This window comes from Nesoenas mayeri (genome assembly GCF_963082525.1).
Source record: "Nesoenas mayeri genome assembly, contig: SCAFFOLD_40, whole genome shotgun sequence".
Classification (NCBI taxonomy): Eukaryota; Metazoa; Chordata; class Aves; order Columbiformes; family Columbidae; genus Nesoenas; species Nesoenas mayeri.
The window spans coordinates 429,042-456,677 of NW_027660032.1; the positions used below are offsets into that span (position 1 = coordinate 429,042).

The window sequence follows — 27,636 nt, forward strand, 5'->3', positions numbered from 1 at the left end:
GGAGCAAAGCTCAGCTAAAGGACACTTTATGTAACCATCTTAAGACAGATGTTAAAACAAGACTCAGCTAATTGTGCAGGCTGCAGAGTGTCTGCGCTGCAAGGACAGTGTTCTTTGCAGGTTCTGATTAGGTGTTTTAAACATCACTTTTATCTTTGTTAGTGGAGCAGACTGACCAAAACTGAGAGGATTTAAATATTTTAGGTTAGCGATTGCAGGCAGGATTCATTCTTTTAAGTGGTAAGGACTACACCTTCTGTCTTCAAATGTCTCTCCAAGATTCATTGAATCATAGTGTGTGAGGAGAGCCCTGAACATCATCTTGTCTCCCTCTCCTGCTCAAGGCAGGGTGCACCAGGTGAGGTTGTTCTAGGCCTCTGTCCAGCTTTGCATCCTCCACAAAGGAGCTGAAAATGTGCTCCATGACATAATGAAGAGGCAGAACAAAGCCGTTCAACAGTGTTGGCCCAAGTACTCATCACTGAGGGATGCCACAAGAAACTGGCTCAACACAGGACTTTGTACCACTGGTGATGTTTGGTTTGGTCATGCTGCCAACTCCCCACCCATCACAACATCCACATCTGCATTCCAGATCTCACAAATCTGCTCTAAGGCACCACAGGAGACCATGTCTGGGGCCTTGCAAAACTCCATGTACTCAACATGTCTTTCTTTCCCCTGCCCGTTTGGGTTCAACAATCCCTTCCTTGTCCTTCTGCTGCCTGGAGATGCCTGCAGGAGAATGTGGCCCATCACCCTCCCGGGGACAGACGTAGGCTGAGCATCCTGTCGTTCTCCCAGTTCTCCTTCCTGCCATTCCTGAAGATGGGTTTGCCGTCTCCCTTTCTGAGGGACCTCTGAACCTCTCTGATCACTCTGGCCCTTCTGAGACCACAATCCAGAATTTCCCACAGGGAAAGAGGGGCAGGTGTAGGACTGTGTAGAACACCATGTGATGGAGATGGCAAAGGTGATGGAGCAAATAGGGACATTTGCAATGAGCCTGTCCAAGGGAGCTGAGATGAATCTCACTGTGCCACTGGGGTTTGTCTTTGGAGTCACACACAGAAATATCAGGGTTCTGTCAGGTGTACACATCTGAGTGGGCCCTGTGGACCCTTAAAACACAGTGAGATATTCAGCGATAGACAGTTTCCCTTATACACAGAGACACAGAGCCAGTGTCTGTCTGGTCTCATGTTCTTATTCCCAAAGGTTGGGAGGCACCTCAGCCCGGTGGTGTGTTACCATGTTTTACATTTATCTTTGATGTCCCTCATCATCATTAGGAGTGGACATTTGTTCAAGGAAGCACATTCCAGTGCTGCATTCTGGTGGTTTCCTATGGGAAACCCAACATGATGTGACCTCAGTGAACTGTCTGTCTCACAGGCCTTCATGGAACCCCAAGGAATAGCTGATGGTGTTTGTGCTCATTCATGTTCATCTTAACTCACATACATGATGTACATGCTCACATCTCATCTGTACAATGTGAACATGAACCTCTGACCTACTCATTCAGTGTAATTCCATGGAGGGACAAAAAAATTGGAGCTGGAATGAGAGGCCAGTGCTGGAAATGATGGTTGTGAGAGGCCAGTCCATGGTGATTGACCTGGGGCTCCTTCCACGGGGTGTCCAGTGCACAGGGGCACAGCCCAGCCCCTGCTCTGCTGGTCCTGCAGGTCTCTGGCAGGAGCCTGGCTGTGAGAGGACACTGCTGTGTGCCAGCCCTGCACACACACACTGTTCAGCTGCACACTGATGTGAGAGAAGGAGAGCACTGCTGCTCATTTAAGCAGCCAACAGTTATAAAAGAAAAGCCAGCAGTGAATTAGAAAGGGGTTGACAAGATTATCACAATAAGAAAACAACCAACACCACCACAAAATCCAGCTGACAGGCTATGCTTGTAAATAGCTACATTAAAACTCCTGTGTAGAAGAAGATGGCCAGTTTATTGCTTCAAAAAAAAGAGGGATATGAGTTTGCACAGGGCATCCTTGAGCTCCTGGTTCCTCATGCTGTAGATGAGGGGGTTCACTGCTGGAGGCACCACTGAGTACAGAACAGACACCATCAAGTCCAGCCATGGGGAGGAGATGGAGGGGGGCTTCAGGTTGGCAAACATGGCAGTGCTGACGAACAGGGAGACCACGGCCAGGTGAGGGAGGCAGGTGGAAAAGGCTTTGTGCCGTCCCTGCTCAGAGGGGATCCTCAGCACGGCCCTCAAGATCTGCACATAGGACACCACGATGAAAATGAAACACATAAAAACTAAAGATCCATTAAACACAAGAAGTCCAAGTTCCCTGAGGTAGGTGCCCGAGCAGGAGAGCTTGAGGATCTGGGGCATTTCACAGAAGAACTGGCCCAGGGCATTGCCCTTGCACAGGGGCAGTGAAAATGTATTGGCCGTGTGCAGCAGAGCATTGAGAAACCCAGTGGTCCAGGCAGCTGCTGCCATGTGGACACAAGCTCTGCTGCCCAGGAGGGTCCCATAGTGCAGGGGTTTGCAGATGGCAACGTAGCGGTCGTACGACATAATGGTGAGGAGACAGTATTCTGCTACTACCAAGAAGGTAAAGAGAAAAAGCTGTGCAACACATCCTGTGTAGGAGATGTTCCTGGTGTCCCAGAAGGAATTGGCCATGGATTTGGGGACAATGGTTGAGATGGAGCCCAGGTCGAGGAGGGCAAGGTTGAGCAGGAAGAAGTACATGGGGGTGTGCAGGTGCTGGTCCCAGGCTATGGTGGTGATGATGAGGCCGTTGCCCATGAGGGCAGCCAGGTAGATGCCCAGGAAGAGCCAGAAGTGCAAGAGCTGCAGCTCCTGTGTGTCTGTGAACGGCAGGAGGAGTAACTGGGTGATGGAGCTGCTGTTGGACATTTGCTGCCTGTGGGCATGAGGCACTGTGAAAACAGGAGAGCACGTAGACAAATCAGGAGAGAGTTTCCGCAGAGAATCTCTTCCCCCCCTCAACCAACATCCCTCTTCTACTACCACCTGTGCCACCACATACAGAAATGCAAATTGTTCTCTCCTTTTTGGCAGCCGCTGTGGTCATCTCCCTGGCTGGAGCGTTGGTTTGTGCTTTCTGATTGTGCTGTGAGGATCAGGGCCTCTTCCTGTGGGCTCCCAAGGCGTCAACCCTGCCCTACGGCACCGGGACCTGGGAAAGGTGGGGAGTTCTTGTGTTTATACACAATCATAATCTACTTATATCGTAATCATAATTCACAATATCATGCCAGGGAAGCACTGGGGTGTCCTAAAGCTGTTCTGACTGGGACAGAATGGGCTCATCCCCCAGCCCCAGGCTGGGCATGATGGACTTAGGGAGTTTGCTCCCACAGAGACATCTGCCCAGCCAGGGCATGATGGGCTTAGGGAGTTTGCTCCCACAGAGACATCTGCATGGCAGGACTTGCAGCATCAGTATCTGATCTTCAGCTGAAAGCCCAACTGCAGAGAGTTTGAGGGAAGAACACAGGCAGTGGAGTCACCGAGTGGACAAGGAGTCATGGCCCAGCGCTCCTGCTGAGAGAGAACAGGGAGACACGGACAGGCCCTCAGGAGCTTCTCCTTGGAAGCTGGGCTGCCAAGGAAGTGCCTCAGCTCAAGACACCACAGACTTGAGGACAGAAGCTGTGGTGGGTGGGAGAGGAGCCTGGCAGCACTGCTAAGGGGTAGACATCAACACTGCAGTGGATGGCAGGGAGGTGCCCAAGTTCCCCCTGTGATGGCGCTTTTGGCAGAAGGTCCCTCTCTCCCCCTGCCCAGGTCTCCACTGCCTGGAGCTGTTCCTGCCGGGAGCTGTTTCTCTGTCCCCATGTCTCCTCCCTGTCACTGCTCTCAGTGTCAGTCTGTCCCACCCCCTGTGTGCTCAGCTCCTCCCTGCACAAACCTCCTGGCAGCTCAGCACTGCCCAGGAACATCTCTATGTGTGTGCGGATTCCGCTGAGAACATCATACCAGCCCTAAAGGGGCTGGAAAGGAGATGTTGCTGCTCTGTGAGCCAGAGAGTGTTGAATTGCGCTCTCAGAGAAAAATAAATATCTGAAGTTTCAGCACTTGCCCTGTAACTGAAAGACATATTTCCATCTTCCCTTTCCTAGCCAGCCAGCCAAGAACAGAGGACAAAAGGCAATAATTGCTTCCCTTTCAGATAATCCCTGCCTTGTTGTCCCTCTTGGAATGTCCCTGGGGGTGAGTTGTCAGCAACTCTGATCCACACAGCACCCTCTCCACAGCAGAAGGACCCTGTCCTGCCTTGGATCACTCCTTCCCCCCACATCTTCTCCCCTCCTTGTTGTTTGGATCTCCACGGGCAGGCTGAGCGCTGACCCTGGCAGGCGGCAGAGTCCCTGCCCGGCACAGCCCTGGGGTGCTGGGACCCTGCTCTGCAGGACAGCCCTGGGCACCCCTGGGTGCTCACCCGGCTTCACAGCTGTTCAACATGGCCTGACAAGAGCCCCGTCCTTACAGATCCCACAAGCTGTGCCTGTGCCAGTTTCAGGAGATGCCTCCAGGAGCTACAGCTGCACTGCCCTGCACCAGAGACTTACCATGGCAAGGGCTGCAAAGGTTTCTCCTCCAGTGAGCTCTCCGTCAACCTCCAGTCCTGACCACCTTTAATCTCTCTCTGCCTTGCTCGTCTCCTGAGATCCCCAGGCAGAGCCCTCAGCCCTGCTGCGTGTGCAGAGGAGCTGCTCCTGGGCAGAGCTGTCTCTCTGCAGCGCTGCCGCTGCCATGAGCTCCCTGTGTCCCAGGAGCCCAGCCCAGCTCAGCACCACAGGAGCAGCACAAGGCACTTTAATAACCTCTCTGGTGGGTTTGGTGCTGAGTCCATGGACCTCAGACCCTGGAGGAAGGTGATGAATCTTCTCAAGAAGTCAAAGTTAGATTCAAACTCCAAAGTTTCTTGTACTGTTAATGGGTCCCACTGAGGGAACCTACTGAGAAACAATATCCAGGTTTGGCTTGAGAAGAAAACTGGAGGTCAGGAAAAGCAAAGTAAAGATATCTCTGATGCTGAGGAAACCTCGTTGTGTTTCTTTAACCAAAGGCAGATCCTGTCCCTCCAGGCCAAGGGCAGGGCTATGGTCCCACACCCCCCAGGTTCCTGGCTGGGGACAAGGAGGCCATGAGGCCCCTGTGCTGCAAGGACAAGGTGTCTCCTCACAGGCATCAGAGGTGCAGACAACAGTCACAGACAAGGGGAGAAGGAGCTCATGTCTGATGGGGCTTTCAGCCTCTTTCCATCCCTTGATCATCTCCACGACAGCCTGTCCTGTGCTGTGGCATCCCCTGCACCTCTGTCCCTGCAGGCTGGAGACATCCCCCCCTGCTGCCCCACCTTGCTCCTGTCTGAGCATCTTCCTTCCTTTGCTGAGATCTCTCCATCCTCCCCAGCTGCTCCTTGAAGCACAAAGCCTTGGGCTGATGCAGACTCCCTCTGCTGACCTGCTCCACCACTGCACTGCCCTTCCATCACATTCCTTTCTGCTCATGGCCAGCCTGGACCTCCCCAGCTGCACTTTGGGCCATTATTTCTTTCTCATGCTCTTGCCCACTATGCAGAAACCTCCACCACCTCTGAAACTGCCCTTCAAGCACTCTCAGGCTACTCCTGCACTGCTGCAGCCTCCCCAGCGCTGCTGGGCCAAAGCAGCCCAGGTCCCTCAGCACCCCACACCATGTGCACAAGGTGCTGAACCTGCCTTGGCACAGCCCTGCACTCTGCAGTTCCTCCCTGCTGCTCCAGACTGGGAAGCCGCACACTGGCACACACCCGTGTGTGTGGGTCACACCAGTTCTCACCGAATGGGGTGAGAACTGCAGGTGTCTGGGTCCCCACGCTCCTCCTCATGCAGCCCCGTGTGCAGCTGCCTTGTTCATGGTGAGCGTGCACCACGGGCTGCTGTGGGGACCTTGTAGTGCCCAGGCCCTTCTCCTCAGGGTCACTGAGAACTCGTTATTTCACCTTGTCACAATTCAGAGATTTCTGATGGGCAAACACCAGATATTCACAAGGTCTGGACTCCCCCTTGACTGAAGCTCCATTTCTCAGCTGTTAATGTTTGCACACAGATGGCTTATCCTGATGAGGGTGTCTCTGCCAACATAACAGCGTCAGGCGTTAGAGGACACTATAAATATCATCTCTTGGTTAAAAAGTGGGGTCTTGGGTGTCTGATACTCATAATGCCAGAGGTTTGGAGTTTCTGATGTTTCCCTTCATATGGCAGAGCAGCAGGAATGCGTGGAGCTCTGCCTGGGGACAGACAATGTCAACTGAATTCTGAGGCGTCAGCATGAGAGGGCAGAACAACATGGGCAGAGTTGTGGTGACTGGACATCAGCTACAGACTCGCTGGTGAGGAAAAGGAATTAGACGAGGCCTCCTTCAGACAAATGAAAGAAGCCTCATGTTTCCAGGGCCGTGTCCTCATGGCAGACCTGAGATATCCCAATACCTGCAAGGTACCAGCCATCCAGGAGGGTTTGGAGCTCATTGACAACATCTTCCTGACACGGGTGACTGAGGAGTCAGTGGGGTGAGGTGCCCTGTGACACTTCACACTTACAAACCAGAAAGAGTTGGTCAGAATGGAACAGTCAGGGATGGGAAAGTGGAGCTGAGGCTCCTGGGAGATGAGAACAAGGCCAAGAGCAGGATTTCAGGAGAGCAGGATTTGGCCTGCTGAGGGACCTGCTTGGGTCCTATGGGATATGACCTTGGTGTCTGCAGTGCTTTTCTCTCCCATCTCCTCCCTCCTCTCTCCCACCTGCTGTTGTGCAGCATTTTTTACTCTTTCTCAAATACAATATCCCAGAGGTGCTGCCAGCATCACTGAGTGGCTCAGATTGGGCAAGGAGTGGGTCCATCTTGGAGCAGCTGAAATCAGCTCTGTCTGATGTCGGTCAAACCCTGTTGTCTTCTTAGAGAGGTGACAGCTGTAGCACAGCCACACTCACCCCCAGTTCCAAGACTTTGGCACGGAAACCCAACATAGGGTGACAACGTTTCTGGTGTTGCAAACCACTTGATAATGGAGAAGTAATGGAAAAGATCTTCTGTCATCAAAGCAAGGAAATCTCCAGTCAATGAGCAGCTTCCTATGGGGAACTGTAATTGCCCTGACATTCATTGGTCAGGCAAATCTGCCAACAGTCCAGAGGATCTTTGGACAACTGTTTAACATGTCTGCGTGCTGGGCCAAAAAGAGTGATGCTCATCTGGCTCTAAAACTGGGAAACAAGGAAGAGCTGGTGAGGGTTGTGAACATCAGTGTCCACCTTGGCTGTTGTGACCAGGACACAGTGTAGTCCCATGTGCCAGAGCGGAGGGAGGAAGGCCAGCAGCAGAGCACAGGCTGGTGGAATCCAGAGGAGAAGACTGACATACTGGGGGGGCTGATTCAGGTGGTGCCATAGGAAGAAGCTCAGGAGGGTGAAGGAGCTCAGGTAATCTGATCACCTTACAGGACAACCTGCTCCAAGCACAAGAATGATGTCTCCAAGAACCCATGAACAGAAGTATTTATGTCATGAGTCTGCTCGTCTGAACTGACAGAGGTCCAGGCCACAAAGGCAGCACACAGGAGGTGGAAACAGGGGAAGCTGCAAAGGAGGAATTTAGAAACCTGGTCCATGGATGTGGGGATGATGCCAAAGGTACCCTGGACTTGATACCTGCAGGGGAGGCTGAGTGCAGCAAGATGAGCTGACACAGCTTCATTTGCAGTAAAAGAATAGACAGCGTGAACGTGGGCCTGCTGCTGAACTTCATAAGAGTAGAATCAGACAGGACTGAGGTTCATGATGGCTTCTTTGCCTCCATCTTCACCAGCAAGGTCTCCTGGGACTTTGTTCCTGAAGACAGGAGTCTGGAGAACACCCAGCAGTGGATGGGGCTCAAGTCAGGGGTGACCTGAGCAAACTCAGACACCATTACAGAACAGGAGATGGGTCACTTGACCAGCTCCCTGAACACAAGTATCACTGTGCTCTGGCACCTGAGATTGCCAGGAACATCCACCTCTTGGTCCAGAGGAGTGTGACTCCTCTTGAGCTGGCCTGGCCTGTCTCCTCACGCACATGGTGAATCAGGCACCCCCTTTTGTGACATATGCAATCTTTATCAGGAGCCGCTACATATCAATATGAACTGAAGACTGCTGATGCCAACTGTTCTGGAAAGGGAGGGAAAAGCGAGTAGAGAATGAAATAGAAGAAATTTGGCTATATTGCTATTTATGATGGAAATGCTCTCTGTTTGGCTGTTCCTGAAATCTCTCTAATCATCCACACCAGACTTGAAGCCTTTAGGAAAATGATGTACAGAGCCTTGGCTTGTAAGAGCATTTTGTATGTCAATGAGCCCTCTGCTGCTGTGATTCTGAACTGCAGATACTGAGAGAATGAACAAACCTCTAATGAAGTGAAAGGCAGAAGTAAACCCCAAGTTCTGAGGGTGTTTGGGACTTCACGAAGGGCCATCACTGACACAGCTGTGAAGGAAACAACCAGAGCAGGTCCCTGTCCCTGGAGGCTGGTGAAGGCAACACCTGGAGACACTGGTTCCAGGTGGTGAGGGCCATGTGGAGGTGGCTCTGATGCCATGTCAGCCCCTGATGCTTGTTCATCACCAGAATGGCTGAGCCCTGACCCCTGGGACCTGGTAGTTTTTTCTGAATTGTTTTTCATGGCTTTTCCTGTGGTCAGTGTGAGTGTTTTGTGTTTTGGGGGTGGTGTTTATGTCAAGTGCTGTTGCTTTAACTGCAAGGCTCTGGATTTCTGTGGAGTTGGAAATACCTGTGAGCTCCTCACAACTCATTCAGCTTCTTTCATTCACCTGGCAATGGTCACCAGTCACCTCAATGTCCCAGTCCCACACTTGCTTGAATCCCCAATTTGGATCCACACCCATCACTGCAGGAGGTTCATGCATCCACCAGGCTCATGGATGATTCCTGAGGACCATCCAAGTGTGGGCAGTGTAAGAGAGGAGCAGAGCAGGGTCAGCTCATGGGCCATGACTGAGCACAGCCACCCCAGCAGCAGCCGTTCCCCATCTCCCAGGCACAGCCATGCCCAAAGCATGCAAATGGCACTGCCATACATGATTAGCCCAAGAGAGGCCTTTCTTCCTTCCCTATTCCCAGGAAAATCTTCCTCCTGTTCCTCCTCCACCTGCAGACATCAACTGCTTTCCATTGCTGGGCTCAGACATGGCTGGAAGGGTTCACTGAAGCCATCAGCCATCTCATTGCTTCTCCCTGACATGCCCTGACCCTCTCCCACACCTACAATGGCCAATCACGGCTGCTCAGGCCTCCCGCTCTTCAGAAGAGGTCTCGAGCTTCTTGGTTCTTCCTGGTGCTTATTATGAACTTCCTCGCTCTCTCCAGAGTTCATGGTGAGCTTTCTTGTTCATAACAGCCCCTTTATGACCATGTCTCACTAAATGGTTGTGTTTGTATGATCATTTGTGCAGAAAGGGCAGTCACAGGACAGCACCCAATATGTCAAAACCGATGCTGAGTGAAATGCCGTAAAGCCCCGATGAGTTCCCCCTGTGTCTGTGTCTCTCCTGGAAGGAGTCTGTCCCGAGAAGGGGATCCAGCTCCTGCCACTCTCTGCAGAGGCACATGAGCAGTGTCCATCACCTGGGGACACAAAGGGTGACGTTTGCCACACCACCCGTCATCTGAACCACTTAGATGTGTGCTTGTGGATGGGGTATGGAGCCTTACAGTGCAAATACCTATTTAATTGTCATTGCCAGAGGGGCTACCACTGATGCAGTGTACTATTTTACAGATATTTAAACATAAGCATATAAAACTGACATTCCTAGACAAATTACACAAACACTTGAAGGACTTTTCATGCCTTTTAACATGATGATCCTCAGAAGCCCCACCAGCTTTACATCTCAGGAAATGGGATCCAGAGTCCAAGGGCAGGATGGTTTGGGCTCTGTGCTGGGATCTGGAAACTGAAACGTGCTCCCATCTCCCAGCCCCCTGCCCTCCTCAGTGAGGGTGTGAGACATTCTGCCAGCGAGGGCTGAACTCACAGCCATGACCAGTATCTTATGTCCAACTGCAGCCAATGGTGTCCTGCCAGCTCAGGATTGGAGCTTCCTTTGCTGGAGGTGTTTAAAAGACGTGGAGATGTGGCGCTTTAGGACATGGTTTAGTGGTGGACTTGGCAGTGTTGATTTACGGTTGGACTACATGTTCTTAATGGTCTTTTCCATCCTAAATGATTCTATGATGCTATGATTCTATAACTTGGGATGAAACCATTTCAGTTCCATCACCTCCAGGTTCCCTCAGAGGCGGCTGTTGTGTGGCACAACTGTTCTGGCTCTCCAGGCAGGTTGGGCACTGGGTTGGTGTCTGCATTGGCAGTTTTCCCCTCCTGGCATAAAAGACCGTTGAGCAGAAACAGTTGTAAAGATTTGGGTCACAAGGGTTTGCAGCAATCTTGTCAAACTCTGAGCAGAATGAGCTTTGGAGCCAAGGGAGGACAGAGACATTCTCAAGGATGTTTTTGCACAGTGGCACTATCACTAATAACAGCAACAGAGAACTCCTCATTCTTGATTATGCTGCTGAACTAAAGCTCTTTAGTGTCCCTCCCAGCAGTCATTCTCACTTCTCAAAACAGATACTACATCTCAGTAGTTATCCTCTTGCATGAGGTTCTTAGAACAGTGCTTTCTCTCACTTCTACCTTTTTTATTATTGAAGAATACACCTGTTGGTCAGAATTTTTCCCAAATCTTCCCTATTCCATACATTTTCTCCTTTCTTTGTCTGGTGTGAGGGGCAGGTGGCATAGGGGAGTTTTTTTCCTTTTTAGCCAATGAAAGCCAAGGAACAGATCCCAGGTTAGTGAAAAGGCACAAAGGAAGCCAGAATCTTTATGTGGTGTGCACTGACAATACATTGTTCCCTACATTTCTAATCTCTGAAGTCCCAACTGTGCAGCAGAGATTGGAGTTATAAGCCCCATTTCTCTGCCCTGTTTGGCACCATGAAAAATGGAACTAGACCAGTCAAGAAGTTGGTTTTGATTCTCCTCGCAGCCTGGAGCACCACATGGGTCAGGAGATGAACCAGGATGCTCAGAGAGGACTGTAACTTCTCAGTTCTTAAAGTTCAGGTGTTCCCTGGAATCTTAGCAGACAAGTTGTGCCAATTGCTCGGTGCAAGGAGCTGGTCAAGAGCCTCGTCTCCATTTCTATAATGATGGATTTGTGTCTGACTGATGTGCACACTCTGTACATGGATGCTGACACCTGTTGAGCAACCTGCTCTGAAAGGGTTAACAACATAGGCTGTTCTTTCTGGAAGGGCATTAGGACAGCAAAAAAGATGATCTTGGCTCAGGGCAAAAAGAGAAAGGATGGAAAAGTTGTCAGGACTGTTTGGGGGCACTTGTAAAGCAGCCCTGCACCTCATCTGAATTATTCCTGTGGTCAGGGAGAACCTGAGAGTTTTGTCTAATTTGAAAATCACAGAATCACAGAATGGACTGGGTTGGAAAAGACCTCATAGATCATCCAGTCCAACTCTTGGTCCAACTCCAGTCCATTGACTAGATCATGGCACTAAGTGCCATGTCCAATCTCAGTTTACAAACCTCCAGGGCCGGTGAGTCCAGCACCTCCCTGGGCAGCCATTCCAATGCCTGACCACTCTCTCTGCAAAGATGCCTAAATTTCCCCTGGCAGAGTTGAAGCCCATGGCCCCTTGTCCTATTGCTGATGCCTGGGAGAAGAGACCAATCCCCACCTGGTTAGAACTGTCCTTCAGGTAGTTCTAGAGAGTGCTGACCTCAGCTCTAAGCCTCCTCTTCTCCAGACTAAACAAGCCCAGCTCCCTCAGCCTCTCCCCATAGGGCTTGTGTTCAAGTCTCTTCCCTAGTCTTGTTGCTCTTCTCTGGACCCGCTCCAGCACTTGAATCTCTTTCGTGAGCTGAGGGGCCCAGAACTGAACACAATACTCCAGGGGTGCCCTCCACAATGCAGAGCAGAAGGGAAGGATCACTGCCCTTGTCCTGCTGACCACGCTGGTTTGGATACAGAGTCTCCTCAGTCTCCATGAGCTTTCCAAGATGGTGGAAGGTGGCCTCATTGTGACATGGTCCTGCTGTCTCAGCTCCTGGGATGCTGCCCCTGCTGTCCCATAGACTGGAAAGAATTGTGTTAGTTCCAATGACCCCTGACTTGATCCCCATCCACTGCTGGTTGTTCTCCAGATTCCCATCACATGTCATAGAGACCTAGGAAATATTTCTGGTGAAGACAGGGGACAAGAGGACATGGAAATTCTAACCTCTTTCTCTTATTAAATTCATCAGTAGCTACAAAGTGTCTGTGTTTGTCCTTTAACTGTTCCTGCAGTAGTAACAGCTCACTAAGGGACCTTGAATTGCCTTCCTGGTCTAGACTGAGTTCTGATCTGGACTGTTGCTGTGCTTGGAGGCAGCTGTCCTTGCAGACCAGATGAACTCACTCCTGCCACCCTGCCTGGCAGTTCATTCCATCCGTGTCACAGCTCTGTCTGCAGCACTGACAGCTCCAGCTCCCCAGTCAGGTCCCTGGCTGAGGACATGGCCTCACATCTGGGCTGAGCCACCCCAGCTGTGGCACCAGCCCAGCTCTGACCTGCACAAGAAACCTGGTACCAAGTGTCCAAGAGCCCATGTGTGCAAAGGCTTTGAATCAGAGCACAGACATGACATAGCCAAAGGTTGATGAATGTCTCTCTAGACCTAGGAGTGTAAAACCAGGACAGAATGCCTGAACTCATTCAACTGAAGATATTCCTCCCCTAACCTGGAGAAATTAGACCCTTTGTTGTAACATTCCTGGTGTCCTGTCTAATGATGGGACAAGAAAGATGATTGTCATACCAGTTTATTTTTTAAAATGAAAAATACAATGCTGGAAAGAAGTGTCTCTGAAGAGGAGAGAGAATCAACATCACTGATTACTTCAACTGTGAAGTTGTGCCCCTGGAGCCCCAGGGACACCTGGAGGAGCCCAGAGGGGACAGAGCAAGGGACATTATGGGCTGCTCCTGTGCTGCTGAGCTGGGCTGGGCTCCTGGGACACAGGGAGCTTATGGCAGCGGCAGCGCTGCAGAGAGACAGCTCTGCCCAGGAGCAGCTCCACTGCACACGCAGCAGGGCTGAGGGCTCTGCCTGCAGCACCGAGGGCACAGGAGTCAGGCACAGAGAGATTAAAGGCAATGTGGGGTGGTTGGTTGCTGAGGATTCAATGAGACAAATCACAGTTCTAACATGGTAAGTCTCTGGCTGTAGGACAATGCAGCTGCATTTCCTGGTGGGAGACCTTAAGCTGGTACATCCCACAATTTACAGGATCTCTCACAGTATCTCTGTTGCAGAGGAGAAGAACACACTCCAGAGCAGGGCTTCCCTGCTGCCCTGTCAGAGGAACAGGGAATGACGACAACTTCTGCTGACGGTGACTGCAGGGGGAGCACCCAGGGGTGCCCAGGGCTGTCCTGCAGAGCAGGGTCCCTGCACCCCACAGCTGTGCCGGGCAGGGACTCTGCCGCCTACCAGGGTCAGCGCTCAGCCTGCCTGGGAGATTCCCACAACACTGAGGGGAGAAGATGTGGTGGAAGGAGCAAAACCTATTGTGCAGGAAAGTTCTTTCTGCTGTTGAGGGGGTGCTGTGTGGGTCAGGGCTGCTCACAGTTCCTGATCACCCCTGGAATATTTACAACAAGAGGTTTCAAGGAGAAAATCAAGAGAAGGAGTATTTTAAAGTCAAGGAACCTCCCTGAGTCTTTGTTTTCAGTCTCCTACTCTTGGGAATGGGTGGGGATAAATGCAAAAGGAGTTGCTATATTTAAACAAATGTTTGAGAACTGCAACTGTGTGATCAGTAGGCCTTTAAGAGAATCCTGTCATGCCTTCAGCCTCTCCTCTGCCTATGCAGGAACAGCATCACCTTTGCTGGACATCTTACACTTAATCTGACCTGTCCTGTTTTCCAGCCTGCAGACAGGAAGATGCCCCCAGGCAGTGCCTGTGAACAGGCAGGATCTGAAGGGCCAGGGGGAGGGCACAGAGGGTGGGATGGTCTGTGAGCACTGACAGGGAACAGACATGGACAGGGAAACACCTCCCAGGGGAGAATCTCCAGGCAGCAGGGAAATGATCAGAAATGAGAGGAAACCGAACCTGGAATTGTTATGGGAGGGAGAACAGAGAAGATTTCCTGTGACGCCCTGCAGGTCAGATCCCTCCTGCGAGCAGCCCCCTGGCCTCCTGTCCCACCCAGCAAAGCCTCTGCCCTCAGGGCAAGGAGCCCGGACTGACTCCCTCCCTGACTCCTGGTGCTTCACCAGGCCTGGGAAGTAGCTGGAGAAGGATTGGTGTCCCCCACTTGCCATCTCCTAGAGCATCATCCCTCGTGAAGGGTGGCATGGAAAGCAAGTCTGGGACCCTGTGTCAGGACTTGCACTGAAGAAAATGTTCACCCAGAAGCCACATCCTTTTGCTCTGGTACTTCAGTCCTGGTGCTCATCACATGTCCTTAAGACAAACTTACGCACCCCTCTTGTCAACCTTACCCTAAACGTCACCCCTAGACAAGGCTCCTGAGCTGGGGCCAAGCTGGAGAACTGGGGTCCAGCTGTGACCACAGGAAGGACAAGGCCTGTCCTGGGTCCTCTAAAGGGTTGGCAGCCTCTGTGATCTCCACCAGAAAAGGCAGCATGCAGGAAACTGTAGACCATCCCCGCGCCCAAAGGAGGCCCTTAGGAAGAGTTCCTCTCTCCAAATATCCAGCCCAGCTTGTTGCTTCATGAACAACCAGGAGAAACTGCCCCAGGACCCTCATTCCAGACCCCATCTCCTCCACCCCATACAGGCCGTGCTCTCCCCCTTGGCACTGAGGTGGTTCCAGGGACCCAAGAGACACCTGTAGGAGGAGATGTTGGGTGGGGATATGGTGTTCTTCAGTGCTCCTCATGGTGCCTCCTGCTGGGCTTTGTGCCACTGGTCACAACCCTCTGAGCCTGGATGTTCAGCCAGTTCTCAGTGGTGCTAAACAGGAACATGCCCATGAGCACATTGGGCTGCACTGGGAGGAGCGTGGCCACCCAGACAAGGGCAGTTATTGTCCATCGTGACTCAGCACTGCTGTGGTCACATCTGGAGCCGAGTGTCCCAGTGTGAGGTTCCCCATTCTGGAGGAACGAGACGAGCTGTCGTGTGGCCAGAGAAAGTCTGGGTCATGTGTGGAGATGTTGAGAGACCCAAACTTCTTTAGCCTGGTGAAGGGGAGGCTGAGGAAACATGCTGGTTTTACTGAAATTGGGTTAATTTTCTTCATGCATTTTGAACCTCTCTCCTTCACAGCCAGTACAGTCTTTTGTTTAGATTTCCTGTGAGAATAATGAGGTAACTCTGTTTCTTCCCTGGGATAGAGTTCATTTTGCCTTTTAGCAGCTTTACAGTGTTTGCCATTTGCTATGAAAGGAATGTCAGAACTCACTGGTATCTTGGCTGTTGTCAGGGAAACCAAGGACTTCTTTGGCCATCCAGCTGTGGATGCAGATTGGCAGGAGGGGACACAGACAGGACAGCACCTGGATTGACATGCAGGCTGATCAATGACATATTCTCTATGATTAGCGCCATGCTCAGTCTAAAGCTGGAGCCGGCTTTTAGGGCTTGTTACATCCGTTACTTTGAGTTTTGCAGCTGCTTTGGTCAGTTCCATTCAGAAGTTTCATTCTGTCAGGAGTTCGAGGTCAGTTCAGCCTTTTGCCGTTCTGCCATTTTGCCGTTGGCCTTTGGGCCTTTCTGCCTGTTGCCCTTTTGCTCTCTCTTGCTGGGATGGGCTGTTCAGCACCAAGGTGCTCCCTTCTGCAGGACTGGCTGCTCCGTGTGACTGGAGTTACACGGGGGATGGCACTGAGTGTATTTTCTTAATTTAATTTATCTATTTCTATTTAACTTACCTTGACTATTGTCAGTGAAACCAAGGACTTCTCTGGAGTGCAGCTGCAGGTGCAAACTGGTAAGAGGAGGCACAGACAGGACAGCACATGATTAACATGCAGGTCAATCAACAAGCTACTCTCTGCCATTAGCGTCATGCTCAGTATAAAGTTGGAGGTGCTTTTCCAGCCCATTAGTTTTGGTTTTCTGGCTACATTGGTTAGCTCTGTTCGGAAGTTCCATTCTATGGGGAGTTCACTTGTAGTTCAGTTTTATGATGTTTTGCTGTTTTTCAATTGGCCCTTGGGCCTCTCTGCCTTTTGCACTTGTACTTTCTCTTGCTGGATCAGCTGTTCAGGACCAGGGTGCTCTCTTCTTTTGGGCTGCCTGTTCAGCACAATGGGAGTTCTGTGGGGGATTGCAATGAGTGTCGTATATTTTACTTTATGTATATCTTAGTATGAGTAAATTATTATTAGTAGTGTATTGTTTTTATTGTCTTATTATTTTTTGTCTAAAATCACAATTTTCTCCCTTCCCATTCAGTTCTCTCCCTTATCCCACTTGGGGCCTGGGAGCAGGATGTGAGCAGCTATCAAGGACTTAGTTGGTGGCTATGGTAAAACCATGACAAGAAAGGGCAGTAGTAGCATTAGAAATCTTGCAAATCATTTTCCAAGATGGTGTCAATGTTTACATTTTTTTTGTTGTTGTTTTGAAACAGCATGAGAAAGGAAAACCATCATAAACTGCTCTGGAGGTCCAGAGTGGAGCTCAGGATCAAGAAATGCCATTATGAGCGCACTGCTGTGGTCATTCAGAGGGATTCTGGATCAGCCATGACTTGGTGTTTCCAGGAACAGCTGGTGAGGATGGAGAGACAGCAGCACAGGTGGGGACACAATGGAGTGGGAACAAGTCAGGGAAGCACATGGGGTGTCTGCAGCCTGTGGAGAAACAGCCACAGGCCTGGGACAGTGCAGGATGGACCATGGTGGACATGGCCAAGGGTGCTGGCAAAGCTGGATGTCCCTGCAAGAGCCAAGGTCTTTGTCCCCTTGGCTATGGCTGATGTCCCTGCCAGCGAGGCCTAAGAGGAGACACATGGTTGTCATGGCCATGGCACCCCATTGCCTCCTTGCACCCCCAGGGAGTGTCACACCATTGTCCTGCACTGGGCATCGTACTCCCCACAGCCCCAGGAAGAGCCCTGAGCCACACGTGAGGGACAGGATCTCCCTTCCAGGGGCAGGGGCTCAAGGCTTGGCCATTGTCCTTCATCAGACAAACCAAGGGCTTTCTCAGCATCAGAGCTGCTGCACTTTGCCTGTGCCTGATGCAATCACTGCCTCCAATTATCTGCTCTAACGAGTCGCTGGGGAGGCTTTGTCAGTAACAGCCCTCAGTGGGGCCCATTAATGCTTCAAGGTACTTTGGAGTTTGCTTCTGGCTTGGACTTCTTGAGCAGATTCTTCAGTCTGTCCTTGGTATCTGAGGTTCATGGACTCAGCACCAAATACGCCATGGGGCTCATTAAAACACAGAAAGGCCTAGTGAGCGATGTTTCTTTCTGTAATTTCCTTCACATCTTCCAGAGTTGTAGAACTAACTGGAGAGGTTTCAATGGGACACTTGCTGATGAAGGTTTCAAAGAATACTTAATGAAGGAGGTTTTTTCTTTCCAGCTTGTTTTCTGTCATTTTCCAGTGTATAGAAGAAGTGACAGCAGCATTCTACACTGGACATTGATCCCAAAGGGTCTCCTGGAGACATCTGGACAGGCAGGAGAACAGTCCCTGAGGCTGGACACTGTATGGACAACCTGGCTCCTCACCCCCACCCCAAGTCTGCCGGTTCCCTCATTGGCCACCAGAGATTGCATCACTTTTCCTCCATCAGACTTCTCCACTGAGCTCTGCAGGAGATGCTGCAGCTCCTGTGCACCAGCTCCACCTGCTCTCCTGTGCAAACACTGCACAGTTCAATCAACAGCAAAACACTTTCCTCAGCTGTGTGTGTAAGTGGATCTGATGAGGTCCAGCATCCACAAGGGACACCCACACAAGAACTGCTTTAGACAGAGAGACAGGAGAGGATAGAAATAAACACAATGAACGTGTTGACTGTCATGTCAATTAGAGCTCTGAAGATTGGGACAAGTTTGTAACTCCCTGAAGCTCAAAGCAGAAACCAGACAGTTGAGAGGCCACTGAATGACCAAAGAGCAAGTGGAGGAGAAACCTGAGAGCACTGGGAAGGGCAAACGTCCAGACAGTGCTGGAAAGTTGTCCGTGGACAGGGACATTTAATCAGGAGAGGTGGGAACTCCTGAATGACGAGGGAGATGAAATCATAGAGTGTTGGTAATAGAAGTACAGGGGAAGACCAATATTTCTTCTCCTTCTCTTATTAAACTTCCCCATAATTCCCTCTTTGGCTTTTTTCTTTTAAATTTTAATATGTTGAAAAAACAACTAAACAAAAATCTCCAATCAAAGAAAATAACAAACCAAACAAAATAAACAAAAACACCCACAAAACCAAAGCAAAACAAAAACCAAACCAACCAAAGAACCAACCAAACAAAAATCCCAAAACGAAAAAACAACAACAAAAAAGTGGAGATTTCCAGGCAGACATCAGTCATCACTTGTCTCACCATAAACAGCCAGGGCCATTTTAGGCCCCCCCCCAGTGTACCTGAGGTGCTGGCCTGGGATTGGCATCTCTGACAAAGGACCTGGGGAGACCAGAGCACCGTGCAGTGCAGGTGGAGCCTGGGCAGGGGTTCCCGGGGCATCTACACTGGCACCAGGTGTTTGTGTCCCTGGAGCTGAAGACATTTGTGTCCTAAACCCATTCCCAGTTCTGGAGAACTCTTTCCTTTTCAAAGAAAAGACACCACACAAAAGAAACAAAAAAAAGTATGTTGACACCTTCCTCTGCTTTGGATCTTTGTCTTCAGTTCTTATTTTAATTGTCATTGACATCAACTGACATCTGATGGGCCTGCAGGCATGAAGCCAAGATCATGTTGTGTCTTGCACAGCGCCCCATGCCCTCTGAACCTGCCCTGCCCAGGACTCCTCACACGTTGCCCAGAGCGAGTCACACTGAGGTGTTGGCTGGTTCCCTGGCGGAGATGTTGGTTTAGATGGTCACCTACAGCACAGGTGGGTCCTGCCCCATCATCGCCTGCTCTGCTCCAGTCTGAAACAGAGCCCAACATCACAATGGGATCATGAGAGAACTGAGGCTGAAGGGACCTCAGGAGTCTGCAGTCCAACCCATCACCAACTGGGTCACACCAAGGTGTTCAAGCCTTGATTCACTCAGAGCTTTAGCAGGACTAGAGAAGTGATCATCCCTTTGTACTGGGCACTGGTGAGGCTGCACCTTGAATCCTGGGGTCAGTGTTAGGCCCCTCATGGCAAGGAAGACATTGAGGTGCTGGAGAGAGTTCAGAGGAGGGTGACAAGGCTGGTGAAGGGTCTGGAGCACCAGTCTCACGAGGAGCGGTTGAGGGAGCTGGGGCTGTTCAGCCTTGAGAACAGGAGGCTGAGGGGAGACCTTATTACTCTCTACAGCTGCCTGAAAGGACGTTTTATCACGGAGGGTGTTGGCCTCTTGTCCCAAGTAGCAAGTGATAGGACAAGAGGAAATGGCCTCAAGTTGCACACGGAGAGGTTTAGATTGGATATGAGGAAAAAATTCCTCAGGGAAAGGGTTTGGAAGCAATGGAGCAGACTGCCCAGTGAGGTTGTGGAGTCACCATCACTGAAGGTGTTTAAAAGACATAGAGAAGAGTTTCTTAGGGACTTGGTTGAGTGCCAGATTTAAGTTATGGTTGGACTCGATGATCTTAAGCGTCTCTTCCAACCACAATTATTCCATGATAAGTCATTTTTGATATTTTCTTTCTCAGACGACCATGAAGCCTCCCTGAGAGCCAGGACTTTTCTGAGGTTTTGGAGAGATATCTCATGGTCACACCATCCAATTCTACCAGCCCCTGTCTGTCCCTTCCCAGACCAAACCTTTTCTGCATATCCCAACCTTACAAGCCAGTTTCTGGGACACAGTAAATGCTGTTCCGCTCCTCTGGGCCTGTTCAGAGAGAGCAGGTTGACAACATGTTGATGGTCTCTCTGTGCACCTCAAAGCTTTCCTGACCATTTTTTCAGTGTTCCACGTGCACCCAAACTTTCTGGTCTTTGAATCGTACATGAGGGGATTGAGCAGGGATGTGGGGATAGTGTAGAAAAAAAACTTTGTCAAACTGTATTGCAAGGGCTGTTCTGGGCATCCCACAGTCCAGGATGAGGGTGCTGGAGAAAACAGTGGCATTGATAAGACGTCCAGGTGGAGAAGGCCTTGTGCCTGTTTACACTGGGATGGAGCAGTGATGCATTCATGGGACGCCCATGTGAACAGGAAGTTCTTTACCTATCGCAGATACACCATCCAGGCCACGAGCTGCAGCTTCTCCTGGAGATGCTGTGGGACACGGTGTCAAAGGCTTCACTGCAGTCAAAGGACACAACACCCACAGCCCGTGTGGCGGATTCACTGCCCACCACAGACTTTCCCTCATCTGCTCAGCGGTCACCTTGTCACAGAAGGAGATCAGGCTGGTTAAGCAGGACCTGCCTTTCATCAAGCCACGCTGATTGGGCCCCATTGCTCGTCTGGTGTGTATGACCTCACAGTCCTTTCCCAGCCATGTTCGTGCTGTTGGCCAATCCCCTGCAGAGGCAGAAGTGACCTCACAGTGCCCTCCACACCCATTGGTTCCTACTGGACTATGAGTTCCTGAGACACAAGTGACCACATGACTTCGTACACACCATCACCCTCCTTGTGGTCCAGTGTGTGAGCAGATCAAACTGAGCTGCTCTCATCAAATGTATCTGATAGATTTCCTATCAAGGATTTGAGTGAAGAAACGTTCCTCAGAGGAGCTGCTGTATTTATTCTGCGGCATTTTACATCTCTGATTCTGTCTCTTTTTTTTTTTCTTCATCTTCCTCTGTCTATTCTGATGTGAAAGAGCTCTCCAAGGAAAAGATTCATGGAATCCTACAATAACACAGGCAATGGGAAGGGGGATCCTGTCCCTCACACACGGCTCAGGGCTCTTCCTGGGACCGTGGGATGTGGGTGTGCAAGGCCCAGGGAAGGACAACACTGGGATAACAACTTCCAGCTTCCCCATGGGGCTGCAAGGAGGCACCGAGGCCCCAGTGCCATGAGGACAACATGTCTGCTCCTGGGCCTCAGTGGCAGAGACAACTGCCCTGGCCAAGAGGACACAGACCTGGGTTCTGTGGGTCCCTTTCAGCCTTACAGCGCTGCCCCTGCCCCTCTTTCCCTGCAGGCTGCAGACACCCATCTCGCTTCCCACCTGCTCTCACCCAGCATTTCTGCACCTTCACTGCTGTGTCTGCACCCTCACTGGCTGCTCTTTGGAACACAAACCATGGGCTGATCCAGCTCCCTCTGGGTCACCTCTTGCCCTACAGCACTGCCCTTCCAGTGACATTTCTTCCTCCTCATATCCACTCCTCACCTTCCAAGCCATCTTTCCTGCCTCTTCCCACTTCCAAGGGAAGCTCAGCCACCTCAGAAACTGCTCTTCATGCAGGGAATCCCATCATCAGGCTTCTTGTGTTTTTTTACCTGACCATAGAGAAGTCACCTCCCCATGATCTTCTAAATCCCATCAGTGCTCCTGGCCTTTCAGCTTCTCTGACAGACACGTTCCTGCTGCTGTCCCGTCATTTTCTCAGGTGGGATGGACATGACAACCCATCTCCAAGGGCTCTTCCTGGGTAAGACCTTTGGGCCCTTGGGCAGAGGTTCTTTCCCAGCCATGTCCCTGCTGCTGGGCTGTCACCTCCAGACACAGAACTGACCCCACTGTCCCTTCACAACCACATGATTCTGACTGGATTATGAGTGTCTGAGACTCAGCTGACCTCATAATACCGAACCCATCCATCCCCCTCCCCATAGCCAAGGCCTGACCAGATAATAGTATGCACACAGACATGGCTCCTGCAGCCCCAGAGATCCCAGAGAGAGGATTCTGGGCAAACAAGTCACTGCGGGGTCTTTTATTTCACTTTATACACATGGAGAGTACGGGTTCTTATTTACACAAAGACTATGGGACACACCAGACAGGTAGATATGGACATAGCCATAAGAAGACATAATTTTGCTTGTGGATAGCATTAATACAACCAAGAAAAGCAACATCGAAGAGAAAAAAAACAACAGCAACAACACCAAAAAAACCAAAAACAATAAAAACAAAAAACACCACAAAAGGTACAGAATTCAGGATGAACTATGTAAAAGCATTACATTATGAGTGACATGCAGAAGCAGGAGGTCACTTCATTACAGCTTTGGAAAAGAGAACAGTCATCACTTTCCTTATAGACTCCTTGAGTTCCCTGTTCCTCATGCTGTAGACGAGGTGGTTCACTGCTGGAGGCACCACCGAGTACAGAACTGACACCACCAGGTCCAGGGATGGGGAGGAGATGGAGGGGGGCTTCAGGTAGGCAAACATGGCAGTGCTGAGGAACAGGGAGACCACGGCCAGGTGAGGGAGGCAGGTGGAAAAGGCTTTGTGCCGTCCCTGCTCAGAGGGGATCCTCAGCACGGCCCTCAAGATCTGCACATACGACACCACAATGAACACAAAACACCTGAGGTCAAAAAAAACACTAACCACAACAAGCTCAAGTTCCCTGAGGTAGGAGTGTGAGCAGGAGAGCTTGAGGATGTGAGGAATTTCACAGAAGAACTGGCCCAGGGCATTGCCCTTGCACAGGGGCAGTGAAAATGTATTGGCCGTGTGCAGCAGAGCATTGAGAAACCCAGTGGCCCAGGCAGCTGCTGCCATGTGGACACAAGCTCTGCTGCCCAGGAGGGTCCCGTAGTGCAGAGGTTTGCAGATGGCAACGTAGCGGTCGTAGCACATGACTGTGAGGAGACAATACTCTGCTTCTACAAAGAAGGCAAACAAAAAGATCTGTGCAGCACATCCTGAGTATGAGATGGCCCTGGTGTCCCAGAGGGAGTTGGCCATGGATTTGGGGACAATGGTGGAGATGGAGCCCAGGTCGAGGAGGGCGAGGTTGAGCAGGAAGAAGTACATGGGCGTGTGGAGGTGCTGGTCCCAGGCTATGGTGGTGATGATGAGGCCGTTGCCCAGGAGGGCAGCCAGGTAGATGCCCAGGAAGAGCCAGAAGTGCAAGAGCTGCAGCTCCCGTGTGTCTGTGAATGGCAGGAGGAGGAACTGGGTGATGGAGCTGCTGTTGGACATTTGCTGCTGATGGTCATGGGAAACCTGTCATAGGAGGAAAAGACAGGGACAAGTTATCAGTGACTTCTCTGAGCAAAATCAAAGCTATTTCTCATACACCCTCCCCTGTTCCACCCCCTTGTCCTTTTCTAGACCTTCCTCCAGCCCAGTGTCTGAGCCCTGGGTGGTGCTGGCTGGAGGTGCCGTGAGGAGCAGGGCCTGTGCCCGCTGGCTGCCGAGGAGTCAGCCCTGCTCTGCAGCAGGGGGCATGGGAACAGGGGGCAGGGAACAGAACTGGGGCTCAACATTGACATGTGGAGCCTCAACAACTCACCCTTTCCTAAGGTCTCGGCACCCCACAGGTAGCCCAAGACAGGCACGGCTAACTTCACAAACCAAAGAGCATTTTCAATGATGTAACATCTCTGTGTTTCTGTGTTCCTTAGATTACACTAAGGTACTATTGCACAGGTTTGCATCCTGGTGGGGAGCTCACCTCTTGGAAGGAAACCTCAAAGACATAGAAAAAAGTCCTATTAATGTGATTTGATTGAGGGAGACTGAGCTCATTCCCCAGCCCCACAGACTGCATTGCCCACAGCCCACAGGTCAGAGCAAAGCTGGGACACGTGTGCCCATGGACACACCTGCAGGAAAGTACCCACAAGATCAGGCTGTGACTCTGCAGCTGAAACTGCCATCCCCAGAGAGCCTGACAGCAAGAACAAGATCCCAACAGCAGTGACCCAGAGCAGGGGAGCAAGAAGGAAAATGCGGTGAGGGTGGGGGTGTGAGACGCCAGGGCAGAGGCAGCCGGACACTCAGACAGCGTCCCCCTTCCCCAGCTGTGCAGCCACCTCCCAGACACCAACAGTGCCGGGCAGCTGCTCTCAGCCCCTGTGCTCTGCAGAGGAACTGCAGCTCTGGCTGCACAGGAGCTGCTTCATGCCTTGGAGCCCCCGGCCCTGAGGGCAGAGGCTTTGCTGGGTGGGACAGGAGGCCAGGGGGCTGCTCACAGGAGGGATCTGACCTGCAGGGGGTCACAGGGACTTTTCTCTCTTCTCCCTCCCATAACCATTCCGGGTTCGGTTTCCTCTCATTTCTGATCATTTCCCTGCTGCCTGGAGATTCTCCCCTGGGAGGTGTTTCCCTGTCCATGTCTGTTCCCTGTCAGTGCTCACAGACCATCCCACCCTCTGTGCCCTCCCCCTGGCCCTACAGATCCTGCCTGTTCACAGGCACTGCCTGGGGGCATCTTCCTGTCTGCAGGCTGGAAAACAGGACAGGTCAGACTAATGCTGACGGGTCCAGCCAAGGTGATGCAGGTGCTGTGCACAGGCAGAGGGTTGGGGAAGGGATGTCATGAGCCTCTTGGCAGATGTACTGATCATTCAGAGTTGCAGTTCAGGAGTCTCCGTGACTTGTTTAAGCGTAAGAGCTCATTTTCATCTCATCCTTTCCTGCACCCCCCAGCCCTTGGAAGAGAAAACTGAAAAGACAGACTCAGGAAAGCTCCTTATCTGTCTGGTAATCCTTGCACTGATCTTGTCATTGGGGCAAAATCCTGCAGGTGATCTGGAGCTGTGAGCAGCCCTGACCCACACAGCACCCTCTCCACAGCAGAAGCACCTTTCCTGCCCTTATCAGGGATGCTCCTTCCCCCCAAAGCTTCTCCCCACAGCACCATGGGGATCTCCCGCAGACAGGGACACTGCTTTCCAGGACAGCCCTGGGCACCCCTGGGTGCTCCCCCTGCAGCCACCGTCAGCAGAAGTTGTCGTCATTCTTTGTCCCTCTGACAGTGCAGCAGGGAAGCCCTGCTCTGGAGTGTGTTCTTCTCTACAACAGAGATACTGTGAGAGTAACCTGACAGATCCTATAAATCATGGAATGTACCAGCTTAAGGTCTCCCTCCAGGAAATGCAGCTGCATTGTCCTACAGCCAGAGACTTACCGTGTTAGAACTGTGATTTGTCTCATTGAATCCTCAGCAATCAACCCCCCACATTGCCTTTCCCCTCTCTGTGCCTGGTTCCTGTGCCCTCGGTGCTGCAGGCAAAGCCCTCAGCCCTGCTGCGTGTGCAGAGGAGCTGCTCCTGGGCAGCGCTGTCTCTCTGCAGTGCTGCCGCTGCCATGAGCTCCCTGTGTCCCAGGAGCCCAGCCCAGCTCAGCAGCACAGGAGCAGCCCATGATGTCCCTTTCTCTGTCCCCTCTGGCCTCCTCCAGGTGTCCCTGGGGCTCCAGGGGCACATCCTTTCAAACTACCTGAAGTAATCAGTGATGTTGATTCTCTCTCCTCTGCAGAGACACTTCTCACCAGCATTGTATTTTTCATTTTAAAAAATGAATCAGTATGAGAATCATCTTTTCTTGTCCCATCATTAGACAGGACACCAGGAATGTTACAGCAAAGGATTTTATTTTTCCAAGCTGGGGGAGGAATATCTTCAGTTGAATGAGTTCAGGCATTCTATTCTGGTTCTATACTCCTAGGTCTAGAGAGACATTCATCAGTCTTTGGCCATGTCATGTCTGTGCTCTGCAGCAAAGCCTTTGCACACATGGGCTCTTGGGCACTTGGTACCAGTTTTCTTGTGCAGATCAGAGCTGGGCTGGTGCCACAGCTGGGGTGGCTCAGCCCAAATGTGAGGCCATGTCCTCAGCCAGGGACCTGACTGGGGGGCTGGAGCTGTCAGTGCTGCAGACAGAGCTGTGACACGGATGGAATGAACTGCCAGGCAGGGTGGCAGGAGTGAGTTCATCTGGTCCTCAAGGACAGCAGCCTCCAAGCACAGCAACAGTCCACATCAGAACTCTGTCTAGACTTGGAAGGCAATTCAAGGGCCCATAATGAGCTGTTACTACTGCAGGAAGACTTAAAAGACAAAGAAAGACACTTTGTAGCTACTGATGAATTTAATAAGAGAAAGAGGTGAGAATCCCTGTGTCCTCTTGTCCTCCATCTTCACCAGCCATGTGTCCCAGGCCTCTGTGACTTCAAAATGGCCCATGGGTGAGCAGGGGAACTAAGGACTGTGCCCCAGAGCATGTCCACTGGGACCCCATTTCTGGGTGTCTGGAAGAGAAGGTGATGGGGTTTGCCCAAGGCAGGTTGTGCCTGTCCATCCTCTTTGCTTTCTGTGAGGAAAGGACAAGATTGTGGACGTGGGCAGAGCAGTGGTGGTCTGTTACCTGGCAGTCAGCAAGGCATTCAGTGTCACCCTCTGTAATATTCTTGTGTCCAAGGTAGGATATTATGGTCTGTGTCAGTGTGTAAGTAGACGGGTAAAAACAATCTGGATGGTTGGACTTGGAAAGGTGCTGTAGAAAGGGAGAAACTTTCCAGTCCTGAGGACAGTCCAGCACTGGAAGCTGTTTCCCAGGAGTGCGCACACACTCTGTCCCAGAAAGTGACCAAGATGTGTTTGGATAAAGCCCTGAGCAATCTGGTCTGACCCTGCTGTGAGCAGGAGGTTGGTCAAGACACCTCCTGAGGTCCCATCCAGCCTGAATGACGCTGTCCTGCAATCTCCTTTCAGGTTTTCAATTCAGAGAAAATTCTCAGGTTCTCTCTGACCACAGGAATAATTCACATGAGCTGCAGGGCTGCTTTATGAGTGCCCCCAAACAGTCCTGTCCACATCTTTTGCATTTGTTTTCCTTTTTCCCAACCCAGGGTCTTCATTTTTACTGTCCTAATACCCTTCCAAAAAGAACTGCCCATGTTGTTAACCCTTTCAGAGCAGGTTGTTCAAGAGATGTCAGCATCCATGTACAGAGTCTGCACATCAGCCAGACATCAAAGCCACCGTTACAGAAATGGAGATGAGACATTTGACCAGCTCCTTGCACCCAGATATCAGTGTGACATGTCTGCTGAGATGCCAGGGTATCCTGGCTCAAATCTTGACTATTATGGTGCTTCATGTTGTGAAGAGAACCAAAACCAACTTTTTGACTGGGTTAGTTTATTTTACATGTGTCACACAGGGCAGCTGGAGAGAGCTAAAAACTCCAGTCTCTGCTGCACTATAAGGCTTGATAGCCCCTCCACAGGTACATATCTAAGTGTTTCAGATAAAAGATGGTCTTGCAAAAGCCACCCTTTGTTTCCCCAGGTGCACAGACACTGCTCATGTGCCTCTGCAGAGAGTGGCAGAGGCTGGATCACCTTCTCAGGAGAAACTCCTTGATGGAAAGATACAGCTATGGGGCTGGCTCAACAAAGTTTTATTGCATTTCACTCAGTATCAGATTTTTATAGATTGGATGCTTTTCTGTGGTAACACCTTTACAGAAAGACAAC

At 51.1% G+C, this 27,636-nt stretch overlaps 3 protein-coding genes across 3 annotated transcripts in view; 1 reads left to right on the forward strand and 2 right to left on the reverse strand.

The window, feature by feature from the left end:
- The window catches only part of LOC308052339 (olfactory receptor 14A16-like), a gene marked incomplete at both ends in the record, with an annotated part of 65,719 nt that overhangs the window by 30,443 nt on the left and 7,640 nt on the right, over nt 1-27,636 (forward strand). The window lies entirely within an intron of this gene.
- On the reverse strand, nt 1,964-2,896 carry LOC308052328 (olfactory receptor 14J1-like; the record flags this gene model as incomplete). The annotated part of the gene is made up of 1 exon (XM_080364417.1): nt 1,964-2,896. One exon carries the CDS (start codon nt 2,894-2,896, stop codon nt 1,964-1,966), a length of 933 nt encoding a protein of 310 aa, XP_080220543.1.
- Nucleotides 22,150-23,351, reverse strand: LOC308052346 (olfactory receptor 14C36-like; the record flags this gene model as incomplete). The annotated part of the gene is made up of 1 exon (XM_080364429.1): nt 22,150-23,351. One exon carries the CDS (start codon nt 23,349-23,351, stop codon nt 22,410-22,412), a length of 942 nt encoding a protein of 313 aa, XP_080220555.1. The 3' UTR covers nt 22,150-22,409.